Source organism: Heloderma suspectum, chromosome 2, assembly GCF_057233095.1.
Source record: "Heloderma suspectum isolate Gila_16-S chromosome 2, 16-S_ref, whole genome shotgun sequence".
Lineage (NCBI taxonomy): Eukaryota > Metazoa > Chordata > Lepidosauria > Squamata > Helodermatidae > Heloderma > Heloderma suspectum.
Window position 1 is genome coordinate 4,758,055 of NC_139459.1, and position 21,875 is coordinate 4,779,929.

Sequence of the window (21,875 nt, forward strand, 5' to 3'; positions counted from 1 at the left end):
ACAGCCCAGGGAAAGCCTGAGTGAACAAGTGTCTTATCAGGACAAAAGAGGCTTTTCCAAAGGGTGGGTGCTGCTAAAGAGAAGGCCCACCATTGGGGTACTTCATGGTGACATTCTGTTCCTTTTGGAATGACCAGCAAGGTCTCCTCTGATGATCTTGAAATTTGCCTGGGTATGTATGAGGGAAGGCAGCCTGGTAGGTATCCTGGTCCCAAGTTGTTTAGGGCTTTGTATGACAATAACAGAACCTTGTACATGGCTCCATAGGCAGCCAGAGCAGTTCTTTCACACGGGTGTTTTGTGAGCAGAGCTGGCTGTCCCAGTGAGCACCTAGCTGCTGCATTCTGCACTAGCTGCAGCTTCTGAATCACGCACAAGGGCAGCCCCACATAGAGCACATTGCAGTAGTCTAATCTTGAGGTTACCAGTGCATGGACGGCTATGGCTAGGCTATCCCTATCCAGGAATAGGCATAGTTGGCATACCAACTGAAGTTGGTACTGGGCCCTCTGGGCCACCAAGGCCACCTGGGCCTCCAGTTACAAAGATGGATCCAGGAGCACCCCCAAACTATGGACCTGTTCCTTCAGAGACAGTGCAACCCCATCCAGAACAGGCAAACACCCAATTCCCAGACCTGAGAGCTGCCAACCCATAGGGTCTCTGTATTATCGGGATTCAGCTTCAGTTTATGGGCCCTTATCCAAGCCATAACTGCATCCGGGCCCTGGTTCAGAGGTCACAGAGAAATAGAGCTGGGTGTCATCAGCCTACTGGTGACACCTTGCCCCTAATCTCCTGATGACCGCTCCCAACAGCTTCATATAGATATTAAATAACATTGGGGACAGGATGGTGCCCTGTGGCACCCCACAGTTCAGCTTCCATGGGGCTGAGGTGCAGTCACCAAATGCTATTCCCTGGAATCAAGCCCACAAGTACAAGTCAAGCCACTGTAGAACCGTGCCTCCAACCCCCAACTCACAGAGGCGGTCCAGGAGGATGCCATGGTCAACGGTATCAAAAGCTGCTGAAAGACCAAGAAGAAGTAACAGGGTCACATTCCCCCCTGTCTTTCTCCCGAAGAAGGGCATCCATCAGGGTGACCAAGGCTGATTCTGTCCTAAACCTGGGCCTGAATCCAGATTGGAGTGGATCCAGATAATCAGTTTCATTCAAGAGTGCCTGCAGCTAAGACGCCACCACTCTCTCCAGTACCTCACTCAGGAACGGGGTATTTGTGACCGGACAATGTTTAGCATAGGTCTCTGGGTCAAGGGAGGGTTTTTCAGGAGTGGTCGCACCACTGCCCCCTTCAAGGCCGCAGGGACCCCACCGTCACGCAGTGATGCGCTTACCACTCCCCTGATCCATCTGGTCATCCTGCCGCAGCTAGCTCGAATAAGCCATGATGGGCCAGGGCCAGTAGAGCATGTGGTGGGTCAAACGGATGCAAGTGTCTTGTCCACACCTTCAGGCTCCAAAAACTGAAAATGATCCCGCAAAACAGGACAACGCACTGGACACCTCAGCAGACACTGCATCAGTAGCAGTGTTCAAGTCAGCATGAAGGTGAACGATTTTATCCTCGAAGTGTCTTGCAAACTCATCACAGCGGGCCTCCGAGAGTTCTGGTATTGGATTCACTGGGTTTGATGTAAGTGGCCTCCGGACTAAATGTAAAAGCTCAGCTGGACGGCTACATGAGGATGCGATGGAGGTGGCAAAGTAAGACTATGTTCACTGCCACGCATGAGGTGCGATTATATGCTCTTATGCAGGCTCAAACACCTTCATGACGACTCTTAATGCCACTTAAGCCCCAGCCGTCTTCTGACTAGGGCTGTGCAGGGACATCCTGATCCACCTCAGGCTGATTCACGGGACCCCCGATCCACTCCCCCCCGCTTCCGTGCAAGCCCCCAACTCCTTACCTGGGCCATTCCGACGCGTGCCGGCAGCCTCGCCTTGGAAGCAGCACGAAGTGGCCTGAGGTATCCCACTTCAGCTCAGAACTCAGCCAACTTCTGACCTGTTTTTGTGTCCAGAGCTCCCCATAGTCCGGAGCTCCCCAGTAAACCAGGGAGCCTTCCGAGCTCCACAATGCCAAAGAGGACACTCAGGAGCAATTGTGTCAATGGCTGTTCACAATTCCATAGTGCAACAAGGGCCTCGACAAGATCGCCACCTTTGGCTACCAAATGCCGCCCCCCCAGCATTCAGGAATTGCTCAGATTCTGGGGGTGGACCATCTTAATGGGGCCCCCACCCCTGCAGGGAGGGACTGGCACCGTGAGACCAAATTTCACCAGGAAGTGGTCTGACCATGACCATGGGGTAATTTCCAGCCCCCAATATCCACACCACCACTCCCTCACACCCAGAGGCAAAGGCCAGGTCAAGGGTCTGCCCTGCCCTATGTGCTGGGCGGTGACAAACTGAGACAGCCCCATGGTTGTCATGGAGGACATGAAGTCCCGAGCTGGTCCTGTGAAGGCAGCCTCAGTGTGGATGTTGAAATCTCCCAAGACCAGAGTCCCAGGGTTTTCCAACACCTCATCTGAGACTGCCTCCGCCAGCTTGGTCAGGGAATCCATCAGGTAGCGGGGTGGCTGGTACGCCAGTGGTATCCCCAATCTGTCTCTTTGGTCCAACGCAACATATAGGCCCTCACAACCTGTCCCAGGGCAGAGGGCTTTCCTAGTGAGTGAAAGTGAACTTTTATGGATTATGGCAACTCTCCCCACCCCCAGCCCTCCAGCCTGGGTTGGTGCTGCACTGAGTAATCAGCCAGGCAAAGGTGGGTCATGTCTACATCACCCAGTTCACCCACCCAGGTCTCTGTGATGAACGCCAGGTCAGCTCCCTCATCCACAATCATATCGTAGATGAGTGAGGTCTTGTTTATTGTTGATGCATTTCCTCTTTTTGGCAACGCTCTCTGAGTGCATTCATTCAGCACATTTGAGATCCACAGGTCACAAAGCACTCATGTGCAACGCAAGTATGGAGGGGCGAGAGGGGTCGCTGGCACACTGGGCTGTTAGTGCCACCCACACAAGAAACCCACCACCTCCAGGACACAATTTGAGCCAAGGCTCAGCATGAGACCCGTCTCCAAGCTGGAGCTCCGCCCGGGCGCATGTGGACGTGAAGCCATGCTTCTCCTTCCTCACTCAATAAGGAGCAGCCTCAGAGCAATAGTAGAGCATATGCTTCGCATGTAGAAGGTCCCAGGTCTGGAGAAGGAGTAGGCGTGCCTCAGCCTACTCCAACCTCGTGTTGGACTACAAGCTACGCTGGCTGGGGGGTTCTGGCCCTTGTAGGCCAGCACATCTGGCGGGCACCAGGTTGGAGAAGGATGGCATATATATATGTGTGTGTTTGTGAGCATGTGTGTCCCCAGAAAAGCCAGTTTTGCATGGTGCAGGAAAGACCATTCATGCACTACTGCATGATGCAATCTGGGCAAGGAACAGATGAATGCCTGGCCCCAGTAGTGGTGCACCACCCCCGACCCACCCCATCATCAGAGTGGCCACCGACTGGGTGTGCCTTCCTCAGGCCAACACAGAATGCCACAAGCAGGCAGTTGGGGCAGCAGGGCGGGCTGCTGCAAGATGGGGCGAGGCAGAAGATGGGGAGGCGAACCTGTGTACGCTCAGCTGTGCACGTGCTGCCATTTGCTGTCGGTTTTGCTCCCGTTTCCACTGCACCCTTCCCTGGCTGGAGTTTGAGGCTCACTGTGCAAGGGCTTTCACCGCCGAGTGGGCATCTGTAGAGAGGCCATTTTCTAAGGGCTGGTGGGGAGCATTCTGGGAGCACACCTGAGCCTTTTACCACAGAGGGGCAGCTTCCCAGCAGTCCTAGACTTTCCGGAGTCTTAGGATAGAGAGTTGGTGGGTTTTAGAGGAGGCATTTAAAGTCTGTGCAGTTTCGGTGGGGGAGTTGCAGCGGTCTTAGGGACACTCAACCCCCCCAACCCAATTTCAGTTGCATCATGTGATTGTCCCTCCCTCCCCAAAATACCATCCAGTCTTCTCTCTGCCCACCTGACTTTCATCCCCCAAGGGCACAGACCTACTCACTATATTGTCTTTCTCCTAAAACCTGAATAATGGATATTACCCGAGCATCAGGTGGAGAAAATGTGTGTTTGCGTAATGCTTTTAATTTGCATCCAGTCACAGATCAGCTCTTCCCAACCTTGCTTTCGAAACTGTTTATCCATTTCATCCATCTCTCCACACGCTTGACCTTAATCAGATCACCACTCCCGCCTTTAAATCGAGCAACGGAATTTGTTTTAACCGTTTAAGGCTACCCTTAATCAGACAGGAGCCACCAAGAGCTTGCAGGGGAAGCCCTTCCCCAGCTTCAGTTGCCCCCCTCTTTTTCACGCAACTTCTAATTAACGTATCAAATTCCCTACCACAAGATGAGGTGGCAGCCTGCGGTTTGGATGGCTTGAAAAGAGGAAAAAGGATTATATTAATGTTGTCGTCGTTCAGTCGTGTCCGACTCTTCGTGACCCCATGGACCACAGCACGCCAGGCCTTCCTGTCCTGCGCTCTCTCCCGGAGCGTGCTCAAGTTCATATTGTATTAATAATGAATAATAATAATGAATAATGGAGAGCAGGTGTATTGGTGGCTATTAGTAATGACAGTAAAATGCAGCCTCCCCCAACCTGGTGCCCTCCAGATGGGTTGGACTACAACACCCAGCATGCCACAGCCCTCGGTCTGATCCAGCAGTGCAGGTCTTCCCTTCTTCCCTGCCCATCCAAACGCTTTTCTACGGTTGTGCCTCTTGCCTCCGGCTATTTGTGTCTCACGCACTGTTGGGGAAAGAGGGGAAGAATCTCGACCATGCTAAACTCCTTTTGCACCCGAATGGGAGTGTGCAGGACAAGGCCTTTTGCTGCATCTAACTGCGGCCCCTTTTTTCTTCTTCCCTTTCTAGGAATTTCCCATACTACGATCACCAGCAAGAGATGATGCTTTGTGCACGTATGCCAGACCTGCCGCCTTCCTTCCCGTATATGAACCTTAAGTAAGGAATCAAAAGACAGGTTCAATGAGGGGGGTGCTGGGAACCCTTGTCTCTAACCATAGCCATGTGTTGCCAGGGTTTTCAGACTGTATTCTGGGGAACTCAGGGGTTCCTTGGAAGCTTACCAAGGATTCCTCAACAACAAAACCCATAACGGCAGACAGGCTTCTCTCAAGGACAGCTTGACTGTTCACTGACCATCTTCCCTTACAACATGCAGACTGAAGTGAATTCTGGGTATTTATAGGTTACATTCTTAGTTCACACAGGGGCAGGGGAGGCCTAGTAGGCCCAGGTAGCAGCCCACATGAACTAAATGTTGTAGGGTGGCCAGGTGGCCTGTTTTACTGAGGACTGACCTCTATTGAAGGGCTGCCCGAGGACCATCCTCTGTTTCAGGGATGGGCAACTGGTGGCCCTCCAGATGTTTTAGCCTACAACTCATATGATCCCTCACCATTGGCTATGCTGGCTAGGGCTGACGGAAGGTGTAGGCCAAAGCATCTGGAGGACCACAAGTTGGACACCTCTCCTTTGTTGGAAGACATCGCCTATTTGAAGGGCTGTCCTGTTCAATTCCAGTTTAAAGATAATGACCCATAAAAATGGTTGCCCATGAACTGAGCAGGCCAGCACACAGGTCACCTGGTCATAACTTTCCACAGTATGGTGAGATGTGCTGTATTTCTATTTAAATTATAATGATTTCTAAATTTGCATATATATATAAGTAAATTAGCATATGCAAATCACCACCCCCTTTTGTCCTCTTTTTTGTGATGCATTTTCTCTTTTGGGGGGATTCATAAGTGGCCACCCTGTATAGAACGTGTCCTAGTGTCCTGTAGCCAACAGGATTTCCTCGTTGAAGAACTAGATGTGAAAACCACCGACGTACCCAGGTAAAGGTGCAGCCTTATAGCAATTGATCGTGTACGCTCATATCTTTAAAAATGGGAATGGGTTTCTATATTTATCTGTCAGGTGGAGGTTCTTTCTCTCTGCCTGCCATTTTTGTGACAGGCTTCGCAATCTAAAGGCAGCTTCACGTTACAAAATTCTTACACGGAAGGCGTTTATTAATTACTTGAGAGCACGCTCACCCAGGTGATGGGAAGTGAGGGAATATGAACCGTTTGGCAAGTGCGTGCGCATGCTGAGTATGCAGATCCATGCACAACTTCCAAAAAAGGACCTTTGGGGAGCACGGCTCTTGCTTGGGGTCCTTGGGGTGGGTGGGGAAGAGAAAGTAGCAGACTTACCCACAACCACATGGGTGGAACTGCTGTGATGTTCCGGCAGTCGCTAGAAAACCCAGATGCCAGGGCTTTTACTGGAAGAAAGGTTGCTAATAAACATTCACAGCATGCATCTACCTCTTGTGGGATTGTATTCAAAGCTGTCCCGTGGCTGGCTGCACCGTGCTCCAGCTGCCCAGAGGCCTTCCTCGCTCTTCCTTCTCCGCTGGGGCTCTGCCCTGTTACGTCCCTGTGCCTGTGAGGTTCGCCTCCAGTCCTGCAGTGCTTCTTAGCGATTGCGGCTGAATCTACACATAGCGGTTATACCGTTATCGTACCTTTATCATAACTGTTGGTACACATGACCCCAATGGGCACCAATAGTTATGATAACAGTATGATAATGGTATAACTGCTATGCGTAGATTCAGCCTGCCAGAGTTGCTACCCAGGCATGAATTCTGAGGCTCGCCAGTTTTTTGAGTCCCTATTTTCAGGATCTGAATTTCCAGAAGAGTCTCCACAACCTTTCTGTAGCAGTAAAAACACACAGACAAAACTCCAGAATGGGGTGTGGGTCTTTGGAACTCTCAACCAGGCAGAAGGCTCCATGGTCTTGCTGAAGCTGAGCAGGCAGAGGTCTGAAGAATGCCTGGATAAAGGGGGGGTGTGTGTGCTTGGGAAGACGCCTTGAATTCAGCAATGGATGAAGGATGACATCTCAGCACCAGGAATAAACAGAACACAAACTGTTCATCGGTGGTGGCAAAAGAAACAGAATTGACCTGCACTCTAGAGAAGCTCAGATTCTACCCTCCCAGGTGCAAATCAGCCCAGGTTAAATAAATGGGGAATATGTCATATGGCAGCCTTCCCCAACTGGAGGCCCTCCAATGGCCATGCTGGCTGGGAATGATGGGAGTTACAGTCCAACACATCTCGCGGAGGAGGGAAGACCCAGTTGGGGAAGACTGTCATGCACAGTTGCCCAGCATGCATACTTCGGGCTGCAAACTGGAATATGTGAAACAAGGCAGGCTGCCGATAAAAGAAGGGTAAGAGCAGTGTATTGAACAAGGAAATGGGCAGAGCTGAAAAAGCCAGGAAGATGGGGCTGTGAGTACACTGAACAGCGGTTAAGAAAGCAGTCATACTAATAATTTACAAAGAACACAGAGCATCACCTTCCCCCACAGCCACTTGAACCCAGGGCTTTTTCCTTAGTGTTTACACACTTTTGAGTGAGTATCCCCTGCAAACATGAGGCTTAGGTTAGAGGGTGCTTCCAGACGAGACTTTTACTGTACCCTCCCTCATTTACAGGATTTTACAGGGGGTCCAGGCAATGTCACCTTCATCTTGTATCCCCTCCCATGTTTTTGCAGTGTTTCTTCTGTCTTTTTTTTCTTTCCACAAAAAATCAGTTAAGGAGGAAAAGATGGAATGGCTGCGAAATGTCTTTTGAGTGGTAGTGCTGGGCGCTCTCTATCTAGAAACACATCCCATGTCTGTATGGAATCACAGCTCGATGGACAAAGCATTCCTTCCTGTTGTAAATGTTGCCCATTCCCCGCTCCCCAAATTAACCTTTGTCCTTTCACCTGGCCACCTAATCTCCGCAAGCCTCTTCATAAGATCCATTCTAGACTGGGGAACAGGGGAGAGGCCTGCCTCGTTGGACGTTGGGCCTGGCTGAGATGTTAGCTAAAGGCAGCAGCCTCAGCACTGGGAGGGCGACCACGCAGAATGGAGCGCAGGCCTCCGTACCTCAGCGCGGGAGGGGGCAGCAAGGGCAAATCGCAGGGGCTGAGGCAGGGGCTCCTTTCTGCGGCCTCCGCCGAGACAGGTTGGGCAAGACCGTCCTGCTCCAGGGATGGGCCGCACGACTGCAGTCTGAGAAGAAGCACCCTGTTCTGCTCCATGTTAACTCTTCCTCTCTCCCTCACAGGTGGGACACAAGCCATTTTAAGAGAGCTGGAGGGCTACAGAGGGACAGCTTTATCATTCATCCTGAGTTTGTTTCCGAGTCTTACCCCACTCCTCCGTGTTGGTAGAAGAAAGTCAAGACAGGCTGCCATTAAAATTGCCGCTGGAGTCTTAATAGTGTCTGTGTTTCTTCCCTGGGCCGGTGGAGTTCTCTCTTTTTCTTACCAACAGAACCACCAGCCAGCCAAGGGAGCAGGTGGCATTTTGGGGAGGGCAGCAGTATCTCCTTCCCTCAGCAGCAAACCGTACTGTACAAAATCAGAACTTTCGGCCAGATTCAAAATCCAGGCATTGGACCTAAAGTCCTGACATCAAATTTTAGGGCAAAATTTGAGCAACATTCAACATGCCGATGGATTAATCTTTTAGGAGTGTGTCAAGATGGCATTATAAAGAGAAGACATATTAAATGAGCCCTGGTCTTCATTTTAATTGCCAAATACATTTTTAACATACATATTTCGTTATTATGCAATAAGGGGAAGGAAAGGAAATGCCCCAAGAACAGGAGAACTGACTGGTGCTCTGGTGCTCCGACTCGATACTCTTAGCCAGCCTTACCCAACCTGATGTGCCCCGGATGTTTTAGACTCCAACTCCCATCAGCCCCAGCCATTCTTATTTTGCCAGGCTTTGGGGTGTTTAGATGTTGGGCTTTGCTGCTGCAAATGTTTTTTTTAGTGGCGCCCTCACTGTTAACTCTCGCAGGGCCAGTGTCGGCACCTGCCGTCCTCAGACAGTGCAAGGACCCTCCCTCTAATTTCTTCTCTGTCCCAGCACTTCCAGCAGCACCAAGCAGCTGCAGCTAGCTGCCATGATGATTCCCCACAATGCTGCTCTGGAGGACTGTGGGAAATCGCAGCAGCTCAGAGCAGTGCCGCTGCTGCCCGCCACTGTGTGAAATCCTTCAGGGCCTCCTCACAAAAACAGGCCCACGGCCGCCTCAGTCCTAGCTCTGGCCCTGAATTCTTGGTTCTTTTGTATTTTTCTCTGTGTGTAATATTATTGTGGTTATATATATGTTTTTAATCTCTATTGTAAGCCTCCAGAGGGGTGGGGTGGCTCTTACAGCTGAAAGATGGAATATAAATCTTCTAAATCAATAAACGAACAGGAGAAGTGGAAGAATGAACCAAACTCCTTGTTTGAGTTACGTGCAGTAAATGGTTTAACTCCAGAAAGTTAGACTTTGCTCTGCAGGTCTTCAGGTTAATAAAACAGATATGGAGTAAAGGTCCACAAACTGCTTGACTAGTATGGCGCCACTGTGGTTGCGCAAGAGTCCACATGTTATTCCACATGTGTCTCTTGGTAATTGGGGTCATGTTTGAATACAGCTTGCTACCTTTTGGATATGGTGATCACCGGTATGCACAGCCACTACTTTTTGTCCAAAGGTCTTTATTGGGCAAAGAGCCCATTTGCAGTGTATCTGGTCTTCCTGCTGCCCCTCCTTGATTCCAAGTTGTAGCAGCATGGAATCCTGGGGAGTGGCCCTAGAAAATACTGGGCTCCCAGCCCTCATGAATTGGGTCATGCCGGCTGAAGACCCACCCAGGACTTTCTAACTGCGGGGGTCAAACTGGTTGCCAGATGCATGGCCAAGCTGCATGAACACCTCTGTGCGGATCCAGATGCATAAAGGTGGCATTTTATACCTATAAAAGTGAAGGCTCTAATAGCTGAAGCACAACAGGCTGAAATCAGCAAGATGAGCTTTTGCAAGCATGGAGGTGTGCTGATGGAGAAATGCAACACCTGCTGGTTTCTGTCTGTCATGATGCAGTGCTTACAGATACAGCATCTTTAAGAACATAAGAAGAGCCATGCTGAATCAAATCAAAGGTCCATCTAGTCCAGCATTCTGCTCACGCACTGTGGCCAACCCACTACCCCGATGGGAAGCCCACCATAGGTGTCCACTGGAATTTTTCGGGGGGGGGGCAAAGCTGCACAGTAGTTTGTGGTTGTAATTCACGCATATAGCATGTACTGCTATGTCACACCTGTGCAGTTTCCTTGCATGTGCTCTTTGTTGCTTAGTGCCACATTCCGTGACATTTAGAAGCCTCCACAGAGTAGTAGAAGATCATGGGAAATGAACAGCACTAATGCAGAAGAGCGTTATATTCAAGAAGCATAATGAACTCGGAAAAAAACTTTATTTAGAGTGCGAGATTAAAAAAAACATAGGGGAAAAAAACCCAAATGCACAAGCACAGTACAGTTTTCTTAAGAATATCATATTGTATATTTTATGGCATCACTGCCCTTATTATAGCATTGACAACTTCACATGACTTGTCCTAGGCCGTTTCCACAATATCGGCTTTACCTTGCTGGCAATTTTGCTGTGATGTTTCCGCTATTGGATCTGCTCTTTCTTCAGCCCTCACAGTGGTCTAACTCCCAGCTTATCATCAGGGTTGTCTGGGGTTCTATGCCATGTACACACAGTTCAAATCAAATTATTTTGCTGTTTGCTGGGTGGAGTCTGGGTGGGGGCTCCTTAGCTTATCCATGTCCCTGCCTGCTCTCGAGCCGATTCCCCCCTCCCTCTGCCCCTCCTGCTCCACTCCTTTTACCCCATCCTGCCGTGTGTCCTCTGCCTTCCAAGCCCCACCTTTTTTTAGTTTGAAAAGGGCTTTCAAAGCACAATAGCGAGCAGAAGAACAGCTGTAAAGGCACAATTGCACATTGTCGCCAGTGAAAGTGAGACCTCAGGGTAGCAGGAGTGCGCTGTCGTGCATTATGGCCCCACCTAACACGCAATTACACACCCCAGGTCCTATAGTCTTGTTTCTAAAGTGGTATCTTGCATTTTTACTTAATCCTGGGGTGGGATGTTTTTCTCCATGCTCCCTGGGTTGGGATGCGATGTGTGGGTTCTGTCAGTGTTATCTGCTAGGCACTCTAGTCGCTATTAATTTTAGAACAGTTTAAAGCGCTAGATCACTTGAACGCATGTAAGGAGCTGGTGCCTTCACTGGCATTCTTTGAGCTCTATGTATGTATAGCCCAGGTGGGGAGATATTGCACTTGTATGTTAGGGATGCATGAACGATCAGCGTTCAGGATCTCTTCCTGCAGTACATCTCTGCTCTGACTGCTCCCTCCTGTAACATCTCCCCCTTCTCCCACACAGGTAGCTTCCGGTTGTATGCAGATGTGGGTCAACTTCCAGCGGGCATACAGAGGAGCCATTCCATCATGGAGCCTCACTGCCTGCAGATGTGCATCTCTATGATCTGCATCTTGCTCACAAAAATTAGGGCAATGCTCTCCCTTCTGCAGCTCTGGCAGACTCAAGAGTCCACCTTGAAGAAGCTCAGCAGAGCTAGGAGGAGCAGGCATATTGGGACAGCAGCTAATATCACTCTACTTGAAGGCGAACCCTGCTGCATTCCTCATGGGCAGATGCACAAAGGACCAGCGTTGGTGGTGGTACCCCACCACTCAGGATTGGTGGAAGAACTTTGTTCTCCAAATCTGGGACAATGAGCAGTGGATTGCCAATTTCAGGATGACCTGGGGGACCCTCTTTGAAATGGCAGAGGTTCTCCGGCCAGCACTGGAAAGGGAGACCACCAATATGACGGAGCCAATTCCGGTGGTAAAACGTGTGGCGATCTGCATATGGCACCTGGCGAATCCCTGCGTGTACAGGAAGGTTGCTCATCAGTTTGGTGTGGGCGGAGCAACTGGGGGGGAAATTGCGATAGAGGTTTGCCTGGCCATGGAGCATCTGCTACTGCGAAGGACGGTGAAGCTCGGGAACGCAGCCACAGTAGGCTGGGGAGGGTGGGTGGGAGACAGCTGACCTACCTCTGGGTAGGGGAGCAGCCTAGGGCAAATGGGGGGCTGGGGATGATGGATGGGGGAGAGGCGTCGGACCTCATGGAAAGGCAGCAGCAGATGGGAAACGGGGGCGAGATTGGTGTCGAGGACTGGCAACGGGGGGAATCTGCTCTTCTCCAAACCGATCAGCAATGTACTTCCCCTCTTTCAGATCATGGATGGGCTCGGAAAGTTGGGGTTCCCTTGGACCACTGTGGCCCTGGATGAGTGTCACATGCTGATTGGATCGCCGATAAGGCAGGGGGATGACTTCATAAACTGGAAGAAGTTCTACTCCATCCTCCTCCAAGGAGCAACTGACCACACAGGACGCTTCATTGCCAGCGGGGTGGAGTGGAAAGAATCACAACACTTTTGTGTTCCAAAACTCTGCCCTGTTTGAAGCCATGGAGGCTGGCACCTCTGTTCCAGGGAACCCCACCAGCACCGTGAGTGGGGTTGAGGTCCCACCCGATCCGGAGCTGGCTCATGAAACCATACGGAGGACCTCTGGACCAGCGCAAGGCACATTTCAACTACTACCATGGGCGAGCACGCAATGTGGTGGGAAGGCCTTTGGAAGGCTGACATGCCACTGGAGGTACCAGACTGCAAGCCTGGAGATTGCAGAGAACGTGAGGAGGTACCAGACTGCAAGCCTGGAGATTGCAGAGAACATGACCGCTGTCATTGTCTCCTGCGTTGTTCTTCACAACATCTGCGAGAGTGAGGGGTGCGCAGTTCTCGCGGATGCTGAGGAGAGAGCGGAGACGGAGATGGCCACTTTGGGCGCTGAGCTGGGGAACGCAGAGCGGCAGCACACCGATGCTGGTGAGCGGGGGTGGGGGGGAGATGAGTGGATGACTCATGGAGTGGCTCTGGACTTCTGCAGCCCCACAACAGCTCCTCTTTTCAGCCTGTGGGTTATCCCCTAGGAATAAAACTGCCAGGAATAAATTGAATAAAATAAAACTCAGTAAAGGATTTAATCTAAGAATGCAGAGTATCCTTGAAAGCTGCCCTTGGGGCTGTTGGACGGGGGAGGGGGAGAAGGGCCTTCCCTGGGGGTAAGGCAGAGGGCTGGGGGGGGAATTGGGGCTTGGGCTGGGGGGGAAAGGGGCTTCCCTGGGGGTAAGGCAGCAGCCTGGGTGGGAATTGGGGCTGGGGTGGGGAAGGGGCTTCCCTGGGGGTAAGGCAGCAGCCTGGGTGGGAATTGGGGCTTGGGGGGAAAAGGGCCTTCCCTTGGAGTAAGGCAGTGGCCGGGATGGGAATTGGGGTTTGGGCTGGGGGGAGGGAGGGAGGGCCTTCCTTGGGGTAAGGCAGCGGCTTGGATGGGAATTGGGGCTTGGGCTGGGGGGAGGGCAGGGGGGCATACACTGTGGAGAACTGTGGATGTGGATGGCCAAATTTTGTTTGCAGGGTGAAGGGAAACATAGGGGTATCCCCCACAGAGTGCCCAATGCCAAATGAGTTACTCCACAAGCAATTGCCTTTTCCCAAACGCCTTAAAATTTAAACAGCTGAATTGCAATAGCACATTAGCGACCTTTCGTAGGAGCAGAGCAACTACTCCTACTCCTGACAGCATTGTCTGATTCAAGTACTTCTCACCCATGACTGACAAAGCTGCTGAAAGCTTTCACTGTTGCAAGCGCTACATCGCTTTCCCAAGGCTGCATATTGTCACCCTGCTTATTTAACTTATATGCAGAGTACATCATGAGAAACGCAGGGTTGGATGAATCAGAGGTCGGAATTAAGATTGCCGGGAGAATTATCAACAACCTCCGATATGCAGACGATACCACCCTAATGGCAGAAAGCGAAGAGGATCTCAAGAGCCTCTTGTTGAGGGTGAAAGAGGAGAGTGCAAAAGCTGGTTTGAAACTCAACATTAAAAAAACTCAGATCATGGCATCTGGCCCCATCACTTCCTGGCATATAGAAGGGGAAGAAATGGAAGCAGTGACAGATTTTACTTTCTTGGGCTCCAAGATCACCGCAGATGGTGACTGTAGCCATGAAATTAAAAGACGCTTGCTCCTTGGGAGGAAAGCTATGGCCAACCTAGACAGCATAGTAAGAAGCAGAGACATCACCTTGCCGACAAAGGTCCGTCTAATCAAAGCTATGGTTTTCCCAGTAGTAATGTATGGCTGTGAGAGCTGGACTATAAGGACGGCTGAGCGCCGAAGAATTGATGCTTTCGAACTGTGGTGCTGGAGAAGATTCTTACGAGTGCCCTGGACTGCAAGGAGGTCAAATCAGTCCATCCTAAAGAAAATCAACCCTGAGTGCTCATTGGAAGGACAGATAATGAAGCTGAAGCTCCAATATTTTGGCCACCTAATGCGAAGAGAAAACTCCCTGGAAAAGACCGATGCTGGGAAAGACTGAAGGCAAAAGGAGAAGGGGACGGCAGAGGATGAGATGGCTAGATAGCATCACGGATGCAATGAATATGAACTTGAGCACGCTCCGGGAGAGAGCGCAGGACAGGAAGGCCTGGCATGCTATGGTCCATGGGGTCACGAAGAGTCGGACACGACTGAACAACAACAACAACAAATCCTCGTTTGCTCAGTATGCAACACGGATAGCGCCTTCCACAGAGAACTGCCCTTGCCTGAAGGTGTGAAATCGGGGCTGCAAAAATGCACTATCCCGCTTTAGCGACTCCCTGCCCCACCACCCCTCCCGTCTTCCCAGGGTGAGATGGTGATTCCCAAGGAAGGACCTGTTGTCCCATGAGAGACAGAGTGACTTTTGCAGATGGCCCAAAGCCTGTTTGTTCCTTTTTCCCAACCCAAACAGCCCTTAGAAGTCACTGTGTCGCTGTAATGGTTGTGGATGTCCAGCAAAATCTATTTTGGAATAGGTTTTGCACTCCAACTTCTGCTGTGAGTCTTGCCCAAGTTTTCAGATGCCAGGTTTAATTTTCCTCAGGACAATATGCTGCTTATCTTAGGGGATGTTGCTCTAGAAACACAGAAAGTACACGCCAGGGCCAGGGCATGGGCAGCAGGCGTCCTCGGAGAGAACCAGGAGGGATGGAGGTGGGCGGAGAGTAGGGTTCCCTGGGCAAAGGTCAGGCCCAAACAATTACCTGGGGAGGCGGTGGGCTCTCCCACCCTGGAGGCATTCAAGACGAGGCTGGACAGCCATCTGTCAGGGATGCTCTGACTTGGATTCCTGCCTTGAGCAGGGGGTTGGACTCGATGGCCTTGTAGGCCCCTTCCAACCCGACTATTCTATGATTCTATAAGGCATGGCAGGGCCAGAGGCAAAAGCAGAGTCCAAACAGGCAGGGGGCAAGAACAGGCAAGGTGCAGCAGCAAAGGCCAGGAACGGGCAACTGCGCCGCGATGCTGCCACCAGGATGGCGCATGTTGCTGCGGCAAGGCTTGAAAGGGCGAAGCTCTTCATAGGGCTCCCTGCCGGTCTGCATTAGAGGGCCCGGGAGCCCCGGCAGGGCCAGGGCCTAATCCTGCAAACACTGCGAGCCAGGCTGCCTCCTACGTTTGGCCGCCAGATGGCGGCGCACAGCTTCCCCGACCGAGCAGCTCCTGACGCACGCAGCGCGCTCCCTTCCAGGGCCGGCGCCGCAGGCGGCCCACAGCAGCCCCGTGGCCCGGAGCAACCAGCGAGGCGGGGCGCCCGCCCTCGCCTTCGCGGCAGGGCAGGGGCGCTCCCAGGCCCGGGGGACCCGCTGGCTGGCGCCGGAGTCGCCCGGGATAGCGGGCGGCCGAGCAGGCTGGGGCGCCGCACCTGCCGGCGGAGCGCCCACCTTCCTCGCGGGTTGCCCGGGGGGCGGCTGCTTCGCGCCACGTGCGTCCTGCCCTCCGGCGCCGCTCGAGAGGCAAGGCGGCGGAGCTCCACAGCAGGGCCCGTCCCGCGCTGCCCGGCCGGCCTCCTTCCCGGAGCTGCTGGAGCGCCGGGCGCCCGGCCCGGCCCGGCCCAGGCCTCAGGGGGCTGCGTGGCGAGCGGGGTTCCCCTCACCCGGCAGGAACGCGGGCCGGGCTGAGGCATCCCCGGAGAGGGGCGCGGGGGTGGTCGGAGCGGGCAGGGCGACCGTGCGGCCAGCAGCGCGTGCCGCGATGTTCGGAACAAGAGCGGCGGCGATCCTGGGCAGGGGCGCCCCGCCAGCGCCAGCGGGGGGCGGGCGGCGAGGGTGAGACGCGGGGGGGGGCGGCGGACGGGGCCCGGCCCTGAGTGCGAGCCGCGAGCCGGGCAGCGCGCGGCTGGCGACCCTGGGAAACAGCTGCGGAGCGCGCGCGGGCTGGGAATGGGCGGCGCGGGCTGCCTGCCCGGCTGCTCCGGCGGACGCGTGACGGCGCGTGCGCCCCTTGCCTCCGGCGGGCGGGGCAGCACAGGCGGAGGAGAGGGGAGCTCCTGCGCCGACTCCCCCGGGGCGTGCTGCAGATCCGGCGTGAGCGGGGGTGCGGCTGCCGCCCGCCCGCCTTCGCAAGCCCCGTGCGTGAGCCCGGGCGCTCGCCTGCCCCCCCCCGCCTTCTCCCCAGTGGGCGAAGCGGCGGGACGGTGGCAGCCCCGGGGCACCAGGCCCAGCCTGCTGGGAAGCCCGGATCACGCTGCTGACCAGCGGAGACGGTGGCTGCGGGGCGGGGCGAGCCCAGCGTGGGCGCGCAGCCCGGGGCCTGCACGGCCGGCCGCGCCCCCCACCCCGTGAGAAGTGGAAAACCATTTCCCCATGTAAACGGCTTTTACTGTACATAACCCCCCCTCTGCATGGAGCCCCCTCCCCCCTAATTGCAATCTCTCTATTTCCCCCCTAGACATTCCAGCCAACCCCCGCCCCCCCAATCCCCCCGCCTCCCATTTTTCCAGACTCCATCCCCGTTTCCCCAAACTGTATTTTCAAGTTTGTAATATTTTATTTATTAAGGTGGGGAAAGACACCTGTTTTAAAACCATTTCCTGCCTCCCAGCATGCTTTGTGGTGCCGACCTGGTCAGGATGGGACGGGGTGGCTACGTGGAGAAACAGCAGCAGGTGCTTACGGGGAGAACTGCTTGGGCTTCTTGGCCCAGGGCTGTTCCCTCTGGCGGGCCAGAGTGCGCGTCCTGGCGGTGGATGCCTGCTGTGGCGGTCCAGTGGCCACGGCTCTGGAAGATGCTGGGGCGGCTGGAGAGCAGGGGGAGCCAGAGTGAGGGAGAATGTGCCCTCCTCTACCACAAAGCACAGGTCAGGGGTCGCACCCTCTGTGTCGGCCGGACCACGCCCGCCCCTCCTTTCCGCAGCTCCCCGCTAGTGCCTCACCAGCGTCCCAAGCAGGTCTGCCTGCCTGTGGATTGCTGCTGGGAGTGTACGTCGGTTTCTCCTGCACGCTGCATCATCTGCTGCTGCTTGCTCGCCATGGCGTGCAAAGAAAAGGAGCATCCGGTCGTTCTGTGCCACAGCAGCCAATCCATGTGTTGCAGGCAACAGTGTGGCTGTGTGGTTTGGGATGCCGGGGTCTGGGAGAGGAGGAGAAACAGGGAGTGTCAGTGTCTTCCCATGCAGTTCTCCCAGTGGGTTCATGGCTTGGGAGAGGGCCTTCCCCGGGGGTAAGGCAGCAACCTGGGTGGGAATTGGGGCTTGGGTGGGGGAGGGAGGGAAGGGCCTTCCCTAGGGGTAAGGCAGCAGCCTGGGGGGGAATTGGGGCAGGGGGGGAAGGAGAGAGGGTCTCCCCTGTACTCTGTTGAGAAAGTTCCTCTTCCTTGGGAGAAGGTCGGAGTTACGCACCCACAACTGGAGCTGGAATCGCGGAAAGGCGGGTGGGGAAGAATCAGGCAACACAGCCTGCAGAAAAGTACACACACCAACCATGCCAGGTATCCACACGCACAACACGGCAGTGACACAGAGAGACACATCTTACCCCTTTTCCCTATGGCTTCAATTCTGTGCGTAGTTATATGAGAGCAAGCCCCAGTGCATTCAGACAGAGTTACGTCTTATGAGACCTACGTAGGGTATCTCTGCACCAGCCTAAAGTCCTGCATTTAAAAGGAGCTTTCTGCTTCCATTCTAAATGCAGGATCACAACGACTCCCTTTTTCACACGCTGATACAGATCCCCACAGGGATCTGTATTAGGACCAATGCTTCTCAACCTGTTCATAAATGATCTCCAATTAGGAGAGAGCAGTGACATGGCCGAGTTTGCTTATGACACCAAGTTATTTAGGGTGGCTAAAACAAAAAGGGATTGTGAAGAGCTCCAAAAGGATCTCCAAACTGGAGAATGGGCATCTAAATGGCAAATGTGGTTCAATGTAAGCAACTGTAAAGTGATGCACATTGGGGCAAAAAAATCCCAACTGCAAGTACAGCCTGATAGGATCTGAGCTAGCAGTGACCGACCAAGAAAGAGATCTCTGGGTTCTGGTGGACAGCTCAATGAAGATGTCAACCCAGTGTGCAGCTGATGTAAAAAAGGCAAGCTCCGTATTAGGCATAATTAGAAAAGGGATTGAGAATAAAACTGCCAACATCATACTGCCCCTATACAAATCTAGGTGTGACCACACTTGGAATACTGTGTACAGTTCTGGTCATCACACCTAAAAAAAGATATTGTAGAGCTGGAAAAGGTGCAGAAAAGGGCAACTAAAATGATCAAGGGGTTGGACGATCTCCCCTGTGAGAGGAGGTTACAAGAGCTGGGATTGTTTAGCTTGGAAAAAAGGAGGGCGAGGGGAGACAAGATAGAGGTGTACAAAACCATGCATGGTGTGGAGAATGTGGAGAGGGAGACATTTTTCTCCCTCTGACAATACTAGAACCCAAAGATGTCATCCTATGAAGCTGATTGGTGGGAGATTCAGGACAGATAAAAGGGCTTCTTCACACAGCCAAAATTAAACTATGGAATTTGCTACCACAGGAAGTAGTGATGGCCACCAGTTTAGATGGCTTTAAAAGATGGTTAGACAAATTCCTGGAGGAAAAGGCTGTCCATGGCTACTAGTCCTGATAGCTCTGTGCTACCTCCAGAGCCAGAGGCAGTGAGACTATGTGCGCCAGTTGCTGGGGAACATGGGTGGGAGAATGCTGTTGCACTCATGTCCTGCTTGTGAGTTTCCCGTGGGCAGCTGGTCAGCAACTGTGTGAACAGAATGCTAGAGTAGACGGACCTTTGGTCTAATCCAGCCTCAGGGCTCTTCTGATGTGCCGATGTTCTGATGGGATGGGAGTTGACCTGCTCAGCTTGCAGCCTGCTGCTAAGTTCTGCTCTCCAGGCAGCGCATGATAGATTCAGACACCTTCACAAGAGGTTTCTTTATTTCTACAAAGCAAGAGGCAGGATGATATTGGCAGTGTTACTTGTGATTCCGTTCCTAATTATGCCCACCCCAGAGAACAGGGCTCGCCCAAGAAATTTTGCTGCCCAATGATATTTCACAAGATATACATAGATAGGCACCTTTAAAGTTGAGTTTATGGGGTAAGGTGAATACACTTAAGATGAATAACATACCTCGAATTATTTATGTTATACGAGGGATCCCTATACTTATACCTGGCAAATATTTCCAAAAATTGTTTCATAAATTCTTTTGGGGTTCCTCTCCACCAAGAATATCTTTTAAAAGGATGCAACTTCCAGTTAATGAAGGCGAGTTCAGTTTTCCGGATCTAGCTATGTACCATCAGGCCTACTTGCTGACCCCTACTAAATTTTGGTATTTCCCACTCAAATATTTTCCTCCGTGGGCAGTATTGGAATCTTCTTGTCTGGAGCCGCTCTTTAAATGGATGGCATTAGGTTCTCGGCATGTTAAGGTAGACAGAGCTTCTCCCACAATTTTGGCAGTTAGGGAAGTCTGGTGTATAATGTCACATCAGTTACAGTTTGATCCATTTTCCCACACCAAATTGACTTTATGGGGAAATCCAGATTTAAGAATTGGCAAGAAAATGTTTTTATGGCAGACCTGGACAGATAAGGTGATCTTTACTTTAGATCAATTAGTGGGGGCTGATGATGAGTTCTTGGTATTTTCAGTTTTGCGAAATAAGTTTGATCGGCCAGCTTCAGCGGAATGGCAGTATTTGCAATTGAAACATCTGTTGGTATCTAGATTCGGTCCTGCTGCTTTTACTGCCTCGGAGTCTCCTTCGCTATTGGAAATACTTACTGAAGCTGAATAAATATGACACAAGTGGTTTACAGCAGGAGTGGAACAGGGAATAGGAATGCCCTATTTTGCTTAACCAGTGGACTGCTGTTTTGGCGTCTGTATCAGACATTTCAATGGATCTTCGGTTATGCCTTATTTAGCAAAAGCTCTTATTTATTTATTTATTTATTTATTTATTTATTTTATTTAATTTCTTAATTGCCCATCTGGCCAGTCCACCGGCACTCTGGGCAATGTCTGGCAATACAAACAGTTTTAAAACAATAAAATTTTACATTAAAACATATTTCTAAAAAATTCTGTTGGACGCCCCAACGTCTTTTTAGTAAAGGCTTGTCAAATTCGGCTAATTGTTGGAGCTGTAATGCAGCCAATGCTTCCTTTATTCATATGTTTTGGAAATGCCCAATGGCCACCTCCTTTTGGGAGGAAATCATTGTTTGGATAAATTTCGTATTGGAAAGCTCTTTAATATTTAGTGATGTAAATGTTCTCTTAAATTACTTACCTGCTTCTTGGAACATCACACGTAGTCAGCGTAAGTGGATTTTTTGTGCCCTTTTGGTTGCTAAAAATACTACAATATTGGAAAGATAAAAGCTCACCGCTTATAATGCAATGGACTGAAGATTTAACAACACTAGCAACATTTGAAAGAGTGCTATATAGGCGTACCTTGCAGATGGACTTATTTGTGGATATTTGGTCTGCTTTTACTGAAGTTTATGTGTAACCTTTTTTTTTCCTCCCCTCCCCCCCACCCCGAATATTGTAATGTTAGAAACTGAGGATTTTGAATATGTTGTTGGTATTTTTTATTTCACTTTTTTTTTCTTTTTTTCTTTTTAGGTTTTGTAGTTTTCAGTTTGGTTTGGTTTGTAAAAATTCACAATAAAACTTATCAAAAAGAAAAATTTCACTGCCTGAGGCAAAAGACAAGAGAGCATCCCCTCCCCAGTCCACATACGGAAGCTGACCAGACTGACAGTTGAATCTTAAATTAACTCTGGCAGTGGGATTGCATCCTCTACCACAGCGGAGACAGCTGGTTTAGGTGATGTGGTGTGTACACAGCTTTGTCCTCCAACAGAGGGGAACAGCTAGAGTGTTCATGAGGAATGGCCAGGAAGCTGCCACCCCCAACATCTGCCGCCTGAGTTGGCTCCTTGCTCTGCCTAATGGTAGGCCCTGAAAGTGGGCTACTGAGGAGCAATGGGGATGGGGGGAAAGAAGGGGTGGCAAGCAGGGCCTGGGCAGGGGCAGGTGGAGTAGAAGGTGGGTGTGAGCAGCAACTGCTCACCAGGGACTAGAAGCATTGACTCGCAGATATGGAGGGAGGGTTTGAGCACAGAAGCACAGCAAGGAAGAGCTGTCCAGCAAGGTGTATGGGCATCTCACTGTTAATCTGGTACCAAAGGCATTAAATAATGTTGCTAACAAAGGACTGAAGAGGTTACTTCAAACTGAAGATGGGTAATTTGATTTGGAATGGTTGAATGATCTAAATGTGGGTTTGGGGGAGACCTACAAGAACACCCCCCACAAGACCCCCTAAAGGACACATATCTCAGACCCTTTGTCTCTGGGCAAAAATACCATGAAGTTTCAGTTTTAT

At 51.6% G+C, this 21,875-nt stretch overlaps 1 protein-coding gene across 1 annotated transcript in view; it reads left to right on the plus strand.

The window, feature by feature from the left end:
• The window catches only part of SPMIP6 (sperm microtubule inner protein 6), a 31,606-nt gene extending 22,205 nt beyond the window's left edge, over window positions 1-9,401 (plus strand). Inside the window, exons 10-11 of the mRNA XM_084841315.1 lie at window positions 4,966-5,055; window positions 8,242-9,401. Coding sequence (XP_084697441.1) covers window positions 4,966-5,055; window positions 8,242-8,347 — 196 coding nt within the window. The 3' untranslated portion in view covers window positions 8,348-9,401. The remainder of the gene's footprint in view (window positions 1-4,965; window positions 5,056-8,241) is intronic.
• The last annotated feature ends 12,474 nt before the right edge of the window (window positions 9,402-21,875 follow it).